We start from the raw sequence: 10,070 nt of genomic DNA, 5'->3' as shown, positions 1-10,070 counted from the left end.
TGGTAGCACAAAGGCTCTGGAAAAGGGCTATGACTCTAAAAAAAAAAAAAAAAAAAAAAAATCCAGCAAAAAAAATGTGCTCTCAAATCCGAATGCCCCCCTCCCTCCTGAGCCCCACAATGTGCCTAAATAACAGCTAAAGTCCATACATTTGCATTGTTGTAGTGAGGAAAGCCCCCTTAATTTACGGGTTGCAGATCTCCAGAAGCACTAGCTGGGCACAATGTACGGACACTACAATGTACTGGGTACTACAGTGGCTTATTATTTGCAATCTATAATTTTGCAACATTCACTGTGATTAACTCCATAGGTGCTTTCCCGAAACAGAATTGTCACTACACTGGTAGATGAATTCACAGAGGGGAGTAATTTCTAAAATATGGTCACTTGAGGGAGTTTCTGCTGCTTTGGCACTGAGGGGCTTTGCAAAATGTTGTCCATAAACTTTTGTTGGAAAATCTGTGTTCCTGAGTGCTGTTGTGTGGCAAAACAATACCATAGTCACGTTAAATATTGCCACGTTTAATTGTGTAACTTTTTTTTTACCTATTCCCCTTGTGAAAATTGGAAATATGAGGCTAAAACATTTTAGTGGTAAAAATGTAATTATTTTGTTCTTCACCGCCCAATAGTATAAAATTCTGTGACACACCTGTAGTGTCAATATGCTCAGTGCACCCCTGGAATATTATTAATATTTGTTTATAGAGCACCATTGATTCCATGGTCCTGTACATGAGAAGGGGGTTACATACAAAATACAGTTAGGTCCAGAAATATTTGGACAGTGACACAAGTTTTGTTATTTTAGCTGTTTAAAAAAACATGTTCAGAAATACAATTATATATATATATAATATGGGCTGAAAGTGCACACTCCCAGCTGCAATATGAGCGTTTTCACATCCAAATCGGAGAAAGGGTTTAGGAATCATAGCTCTGTAATGCATAGCCTCCTCTTTTTCAAGGGACCAAAAGTAATTGGACAAGGGACTCTAAGGGCTGCAATTAACTCTGAAGGCGTCTCCCTCGTTAACCTGTAATCAATGAAGTAGTTAAAAGGTCTGGGGTTGATTACAGGTGTGTGGTTTTGCATTTGGAAGCTGTTGCTGTGACCAGACAACATGCGGTCTAAGGAACTCTCAATTGAGGTGAAGCAGAACATCCTGAGGCTGAAAAAAAAAGAAAAAATCCATCAGAGAGATAGCAGACATGCTTGGAGTAGCAAAATCAACAGTCGGGTACATTCTGAGAAAAAAGGAATTGACTGGTGAGCTTGGGAACTCAAAAAGGCCTGGGCGTCCACGGATGACAACAGTGGTGGATGATCGCCGCATACTTTCTTTGGTGAAGAAGAACCCGTTCACAACATCAACTGAAGTCCAGAACACTCTCAGTGAAGTAGGTGTATCTGTCTCTAAGTCAACAGTAAAGAGAAGACTCCATGAAAGTAAATACAAAGGGTTCACATCTAGATGCAAACCATTCATCAATTCCAAAATAGACAGGCCAGAGTTAAATTTGCTGAAATACACCTCATGAAGCCAGCTCAGTTCTGGAAAAGTATTCTATGGACAGATGAGACCAAGATTAACCTGTACCAGAACGATGGGAAGAAAAAAGTTTGGAGAAGAAAGGCAACGGCACATGATCCAAGGCACACCACAGCCTCTGTAAAACATGGTGGAGGCAACGTGATGGCATGGGCATGCATGGCTTTCAATGGCACTGGGTCACTTGTGTTTATTGATGACATAACAGCAGACAAGAGTAGCCGGATGAATTCTGAAGTGTACCGGGATATACTTTCAGCCCAGATTCAGCCAAATGCCGCAAAGTTGATCGGACGGCGCTTCATAGTACAGATGGACAATGACCCCAAGCATACAGCCAAAGCTACCCAGGAGTTCATGAGTGCAAAAAAGTGGAACATTCTGCAATGGCCAAGTCAAATCACCAGATCTTAACCCAATTGAGCATGCATTTCACTTGCTCAAATCCAGACTTAAGACGGAAATACCCACAAACAAGCAAGACCTGAAGGCTGCATCGGTAAAGACCTGGCAAAGCATTAAGGAGGAGGAAACCCAGCGTTTGGTGATGTCCATGGGTTCCAGACTTAAGGCAGGGATTGCCTCCAAAGGATTCGCAACAAAATATTGAAAATAAAAATATTTTGTTTGGGTTTGGTTTATTTGTCCAATTACTTTTGACCTCCTAAAATGTGGAGTGTTTGTAAAGAAATGTGTACAATTCCTACAATTTCTATCAGATATTTTTGTTCAAACCTTCAAATTAAATGTTACAATCTGCACTTGAATTCTGTTGTAGAGGTTTCATTTCAAATCCAATGCGGTGGCATGCAGAGCCCAACTCGCGAAAATTGTGTCACTGTCCAAATATTTCTGGACCTAACTGTACATGTACAAGTTACAATAGACAGACTGGTACAGAGGGAAGAGGACCCTGCCCTTCTAGGCTTATATTCCATAGGATAATGGGGAGGAAACAGAAGGTTGGGTGATGGTGAGGTGGCAGCTCCGGTTGTGGTGAGACAACAGCCCTGGCAGTGCTGAGGCGATGGGGTCATTGGAGACTATAGGCATCTCTGAATAGATGGGGTTACAAGTTCCGTTTGAAGCTTGCAAGTGTAGCAGATGAATTCATAGATGAGTTCAGTTTGTAAAATGGAGTCACTTTTGGGGAATTACTGCTGTTGTCACACCTCATGGTCTCTGCCAAAGAGACATGGCAGCCACAAACCATTCCAGTAAATTCTGAAGTCCAATATGGTGTCCCTTCTCAGCTTTGCACTGTACCTCATAAGTGGTTCCTGATTACATGGAGGGTTGATTACCTAACAAACTGCGTGGTCCAATTTATTTTATTAGCTCTGATAAAAATGAAAAACTTGGTCTAAATCAACAATTTAGTAAAAAAATAATTATACTTTCTTTTCCACTCAATGATATAAAATTCTGTGACACACCTGTAAAAGGTAATAAATATGCTCATTGCACCCCTAGATACATTTATTGAGGGGTGTAGTTTGTAAAATAGGGTTATTTATGGGGGTATGCTTTTGTGGCATGTCAGTGTTTCTGCTAAAGTGACATGGCAGCCCCAAACCCTTCCAACTATATCTGAACTCAATTTTTCCCTTCAGAGCTTTGAACTGTGCCTCAAAACTGGCAAATACAAGATAAATTGTGTAACAACAATTAAAAGGTCGATTTTTTTTCCTGTTACCCCTTTTTGAAAATTAAAGGTTTGGGGCTAAAGCAATATTTTAGTGGAAATTTTTTATTTTCACTGCTCAATATTACACAATTTCGTGAAGCACCTAAAAGGTTAAAATTGTTCACTACGCCCCTAGAAGAATTCATTTAGTGGTGTAGCTTCCAAAATGGGTTTGCTTGTTGAGGGTTTTTGCACGTCAAGGGGATGTTAAAATCTGACATGGCGTCTGCAAGCTACTCCAGCCAAATGACGCTTATTCCCTTTCGAGCCCTGCCATGTGCTCAAACAGTAGTTTTCCACCACATATGGGATATCCCTGTATTCAATAGAAATTGCACATCAAATTGTTTTGTCCACTTTTTCTCTTGATACGCTTTATAAAAAAAAAAATTGGGGTTAAAGCAACATGTTTGTGGAAGAAATTTACTTTTTCACTTTCACAGCTCAACATTATAAAATTATGTGAAGCACCTGCGAAATCAAGGTGCTCACTACACAACTAGATAAATTCCTTAAGGGGGTCTAGCTTCCAAAATAAAGTACCTTGTGGGGGATTTCCACTATGTAAACTAATCAGGAGATCTGCAAACGCAATATGGCTTTCGCTATTGATTCCACCCCCATTTTGAACTCCAAGATTACAATTTTAATTTATTCCTTCTATATTGCTTTAGTTGTTGTGAAGCAGCTCAAGGGTTAATAAACTTCTTGGATGTGGTGTTGAGCCGTGTGAGGGGTGCAGGTTTTAGAATGGTGTCACTTCTGGGTATTTTCTGTCACATAGGACCATCAAAGTCACTTCAAAGGTGATGTAGTTCCTAAAAAAAAAAAAAATTGGTTTTGTAAATTTTGTTGGAAAAATGAGAAATTGCTGATGAACGTTTAACCCTTCTAACTTCCCAACAAAAAAATTATGTTTCATAAATGGTGCTGATGTAAAGTAGACATGTGGGAAATGTCATTTATTATTTTGTGTTGTATAACTATAGTTTAAAGGGCATAAAAAATTCAAAGTTCAAAAATTGTGAAATTTTCATAAATACAAATGATATTGACCACTAATATGACGTATAACGTGTCACGAAAAAGACTCAATCACTGGGATCCCTTGAAGTGTTCCAGAGTTATTAACTCAAAGTGACACGGGTCAGAATTGTAGGATTTGGCCTGGTAAGGAAGGTGAAAACCAGGCTGGTTGTTGAAGGGGTTAAGGACCAAGCAATTTTTCATTTTTGCGCCCTTATTTTTTTTTTTCCTTACTTTCTTGCAAGGGCCATATCGTTTTTATGTTTCCATTATCACAGACATATAAGTCTTGTTGTTTTGCATGAGTTGTACCTTTGAAGGCCACAATCCATTTTACCATACAAAACACTGCAAAACAGGTAAATAAAAAAAACTAAAACAAAAAAAACGCATGGAATGGTGCACCCCTAAGCAGAGCGCTGTAATTGCCACTGTCAGGGATAGAGAGCAGCAGTTAAACAGCAGTGGGCAGAGCTCCGCTCCAGCTGAGAAGGCAAATGATGGCTGAATTAGGCTAAGGACAGTCAAGCTCACGGCTGCTATAACTCCTCCTCTGAAACACACAATGCTGTTGAAAGAGGGCTTGTGGGTGTCGATCAAACATACGACCGCTTGATCAATGCTGCTCATTGGTAAAACAGTGGCCAATTATTTCCTATTGGAGCAAGAGGATCAAGCATGCACCATGCCCAGTCACTTTCAACAGATACCTGCCATAAGGGACACCCCATAACACGAGACAGACTTCTGGTCCTGCGCAAATGAGCAAATTCGGCAAACCTTAATCAAAACTCCTCATCCAGAGGTTTTTTTTTTTTCAAATTTTATAATGATATAGAGAAAGATATATAGATATCTATCTATGTAGCTATCTCAAAGCTTCTATCCATTTCAATGTGAAAAAGAAAAAAATTAAAAAAAAAAAAAAAAAAAAAAAAAAAATCGGAGTGAGCTGCTATGTGCGCCAATCGTGGTTTTCACAGTCCAGACTTGTATGGATCATTGTACCTTGAAGTCCGAAAACAGCCTGATTATTTTTCTGACCACACACTGTTCGCATGAAAACAAAACATGTGAACCGCTCCATAGAACACATCAATTACTATCTGTGAAAAACACAGATAGCAAGAAAATAGACATAAAAGACAGTAATGTGTATGATGTCCACTAACTACCGTATATCAAAATTAACGTCTTATTTTTCACACTAAGAAATACTTGCCAGACAAACAAATTTTACGGCAATTAACTGCAGCAGGTAGGGAGCTAACCAAACCACATCAATTTATACATTTACAGGAGGAATAACTGAGGAATGACAATTCTTTAAAAAGAAAAAAAGTTACTGTATTTTTCGGACTAAGACACACCTAGGTTTTTAGAGGCAAAAAATAGGAAAAGAAATTAAAGGAAAAAAATGGTAACAACACACAGGCAGGGTGGGAGAATCTGCTGCTGACACAGTTATGGGGGTAAAGTTCACCAATTCTGTACTAATGTCCACCATCCTGGGCCACTTTCAGGTATATATGTCTCCCATTCTGATGTACATTATGAACATCATGGGCCCACCCTGGTATATAGGTCCTCTTCCTGGGCCGATCCTGGTATATGTCCCCATCCTGGTAAATATATGTACTCATCCTGGTAAATATATTCCAGGATAGGGGATACATGTCCCCATTCTAGTATATCTGCCCCCCATCCTAGGCCCATTCTAATATACATGTCCCTCATCCTGGTATATACAGTAAGGAAAATAAGTGTTTAAGACCGTTCCGGTTTTTAGTTTTCCCACCTACAAAGAATGGAGAGATCTATAATTATCATTACAGACATTTCAACTGCGACAGACAATCCCACCCCACCCCCACAAAAAAGGGAATTTTGTTTACTTACCGTAAATTCCTTTTCTTCTAGCTCCTATTGGGAGACCCAGACAATTGGGTGTATAGCTTCTGCCTCCGGAGGCCACACAAAGTATTACACTTTTAAAAAAGTGTAACCCCTCCCCTCTGCCTATACACCCTCCCGTGGATCACGGGCTCCTCAGTTTTGGTGCAAAAGCAGGAAGGAGAAAACTTATAAATTGGTCTAGGGTAAATTCAATCCGAAGGATGTTCGGAGAACTGAAAACCATGAACCATAAGAACAAATCAACATCAACAACATGTGTACACAAAAGAACAACCAGCCCGAAAGGGCACAGGGGTGGGTGCTGGGTCTCCCAATAGGAGCTAGAAGAAAAGGAATTTACGGTAAGTAAACAAAATTCCCTTTTTCTTTGTCGCTCCATTGGGAGACCCAGACATTTGGGACGTCCAAGAGCAGTCCCTGGGTGGGTAAAAGAATACCTCAATAAAGAGAGCCGAAAACGGCCCCCTCTTACAGGTGGGCAACCGCCGCCTGGAGGACTTGCCTACCTAGACTGGCGTCTGCCGAAGCATAGGTATGCACTTGATAGTGCTTCGTGAAAGTGTGCAGACTAGACCACGTAGCTGCCTGACACACCTGCTGAGCCGTCGCCCGGTGCCGCAAAGCCCAGGACGCACCTACGGCTCTGGTAGAATGGGCTTTCAACCCTGAAGGAAGTGGAAGCCCAGAAGTACGGTAGGCCTCGAGAATCGGTTCCTTGATCCACCGAGCCAAGGTTGACTTGGAGGCCTGAGAGCCCTTACGCTGGCCAGCGACAAGGACAAAGAGCATGTCTAAACGGCGCAGGGGCGCCGTGCGAGACACGTAGAACCGGAGTGCTCTCACTAGATCCAAAGAGTGCAAATCCTTTTCACACTGGTGAATTGGATTAGGGCAAAAGGAAGGTAAGGAGATATCCTGATTTAGATGAAAAGGGGATACCACCTTAGGGAGAAATTCCGGGACAGGACGCAGAACCACCTTATCCTGGTGGAAAACCAGGAAGGGGGCTTTGCATGACAGCGCTGCAAGCTCAGACACTCTCCGAAGTGATGTGACTGCCACCAGGAAGGCCACCTTCTGAGAAAGACGGGAGAGAGAGACATCCCGCAGCGGCTCAAAAGGCGGCTTTTGAAGAGCCGTCAGAACCCTGTTAAGATCCCAAGGTTCCAACGGACGTTTGTAAGGTGGGACCATGTGGCAAACCCCCTGCAGGAACGTGCGGACCTGCGGAAGCCTGGCTAGACGCTTTTGAAAAAACACGGAGAGCGCCGACACTTGGCCCTTGAGAGAGCCGAGGGACAAACCCTTGTCCATTCCAGATTGTAGGAATGAAAGAAATGTGGGTAAAGCAAACGACCATGGAGGAAAACCGTTATCAGAGCACCAGGATAAGAAGATTTGCCAAGACCTGTAATAGATCTTGGCGGACGTTGGCTTCCTGGCTTGTCTCATGGTGGCAATGACATCCTGAGATAGCCCTGAAGACGCTAGGAGCCAGGACTCAATGCCCACACAGTCAGGTTGAGGGCCACAGAATTCAGATGGAAAAACGGCCCTTGTGACAGCAAGTCTGGGCGGTCTGGAAGTGCCCACGGTTGACCCACCGTGAGATGCCACAGATCCGGATACCACGACCGCCTCGGCCAGTCTGGAGCGACGAGAATGGCGCGACGGCAGTCGGACCGGATCTTGCGTAGTACTCTGGGCAGCATCGCCAGAGGGGGAAACACATATGGCAGTCGAAACTGCGACCAATCCTGGACCAGAGCGTCCGCTGCCAGAGCTCTGTGATCCTGAGACCGTGCCATGAAGGCCGGGACCTTGTTGTTGTGTCATGACGCCATGAGATCGACGTCCGGCGTTCCCCAGCGGCGACAGATCTCTCGAAACACGTCTGGGTGAAGAGACCATTCCCCCGCGTCCATGCCCTGACGACTGAGAAAATCTGCTTCCCAGTTTTCCACGACCGGGATGTGAACTGCGGAGATGGTGGAGCCTGTGACTTCCACCCACTGCAGAATCCGCCCGACTTCCTGGAAGGCTTGACGACTGCGAGTTCCGCCTTGGTGGTTGATGTAGGCGACGGCAGTGGCGTTGTCCGACTGGATTCGGATCTGCCTGCCCTCCAGCCACCGATGGAAAGCCAATAGGGCTAGATATACTGCCCTTATCTCCAGAATATTGATCTGAAGGGACGATTCTATTGGAGCCCAGGTTCCTTGAGCCCTGTGGTGGAGAAAAACCGCTCCCCAACCTGACAGGCTCGCATCCGTGGTGACCACGGCCCAGGTTGGGGGGGGAGGAAGGATTTTCCCCGAGACAGATGTGGGTAGGAGCCACCACTGAAGTGATGTTTTGATTGCAAGTGAAAGGGAGATGTTCTTGTCGAGGGAAGCCGAACTCTTGTCCCATTGGAGTGGCCGTAGATGGAATTGCGCGAATGGCACTGCCTCCATAGCTGCAACCATCTTCCCCAGGAAGTGCATGAGGCGCCTTAAGGGGTGTGACTGACTCCGAAGAAGTGACTGCACCCCCGCCTGCAGAGAAAGCAGTTTGTCCCGCGGTAGCTTGACTAACGCTGGCTGGGTATGAAACTCCATCCCGAGGTAAGTCAGTGATTGGGTCGGCGTCAACTTGGATTTCGGGAAATTGATGATCCATCCGAACTGCTGGAGAGTCGCCAGAGTGACGGTAAGACTTTGTTGACACGCCACCCGAGAAGGGGCCCTGACTAGGAGATCGTCCAAGTATGGGATCACCGAGTGGCCCTGAGAGTTCAGGACCGCCATGACGGATGCCATGACTTTGGTGAAAACCCGTGGGGCTGTCGCCAGGCCGAAGGGCAATGCGACGAACTGGAGGTGTTCGTCCCCGATGGCGAAACGCAGGAAACGTTGATGTTCGGGTGCGATCGGCACATGGAGATAAGCATCCTTAATGTCGATCGATGCTAGGAAGTCTCCTTGTGACATCGAGGCGATGACCGAGCGGAGAGATTCCATCCGAAATAGTCTGGTTCTCACATGTCTGTTGAGCAGCTTGAGGTCCAGAACGGGACGGAATGACCCGTCCTTTTTTGGCACCACGAACAAGTTGGAGTAAAATCCGCGACCACGTTCCTGAAGGGGAACGGGAATCACAACTCCTTTCTTCAGAGCGTCCACTGCCTGAAAAAGTGCGTCGGCCTGTGCGGGGGGTGGGGAGGTTCTGAAAAAACGAGCCGTAGGTCGAGAGCTGAACTCTATCCTGTAACCATGAGACAGAATGTCTCTCACCCATCGGTCTTGAATGTGTGGCCACCAGGCATCGCCAAAGCGGGAGAGCCTGCCACCGACCGAGGATGTGGCTAGATGAGGCTGAGAGTCATGAGGAGGCCGTCTTGGAGGCAGTGCCTCCTGCGGCCTTTTGGGGGCGTGACTTGGACCGCCACGCATAGGAGTTCCTCTGGCCTTTCTCCGGCCGGTTGGACGAAGAGGATTGGGGCTTAGCGGAGGGACGAAAGGACCGAAACCTCGATTGGATTTTTCTCTGCTGAGGTCTCTTAGGTTTGGACTGGGGTAAGGAGGAGTCCTTTCCCGAGGATTCCTTAATAATCTCATCCCACCGTTCGCCAAACAAACGTTCGCCAGAAAAAGGCAAACCAGTTAACCTTTTGGAAGCAGAGTCTGCTTTCCATTCGCGCAGCCACATGGCCCTGCGGACTGCCACGGAGTTAGCGGATGCTACAGCCGTACGGCTAGCGGAGTCCAGGACGGCGTTCATGGCGTAGGACGAAAATGCTGATGCCTGAGAGGTCAAGGAAGACACATGCGGAGCAGAATTCCGCGTGACAGCATTAATCTCAGTCAGACATGCAGAGATTGCTTGGAGAGCCCACACAGCCG

General features: G+C 45.2%; 1 protein-coding gene across 1 annotated transcript in view; it reads right to left on the bottom strand.

Moving 5' to 3' along the window:
• Positions 1 to 3,755: 3,755 nt before the first annotated feature.
• Positions 3,756 to 10,070, bottom strand: part of LANCL1 (LanC like glutathione S-transferase 1) — an 83,585-nt gene continuing 77,270 nt past the window's right edge. The window contains exon 10 of the mRNA XM_075318953.1: positions 3,756 to 4,061. Coding sequence (XP_075175068.1) covers positions 4,039 to 4,061 — 23 coding nt within the window. The 3' untranslated portion in view covers positions 3,756 to 4,038. The remainder of the gene's footprint in view (positions 4,062 to 10,070) is intronic.

The sequence above is a fragment of the Anomaloglossus baeobatrachus genome, chromosome 7 (genome assembly GCF_048569485.1).
Source record: "Anomaloglossus baeobatrachus isolate aAnoBae1 chromosome 7, aAnoBae1.hap1, whole genome shotgun sequence".
NCBI lineage: Eukaryota > Metazoa > Chordata > Amphibia > Anura > Aromobatidae > Anomaloglossus > Anomaloglossus baeobatrachus.
This window is presented reverse-complemented; position numbering and strand designations above follow the sequence as displayed.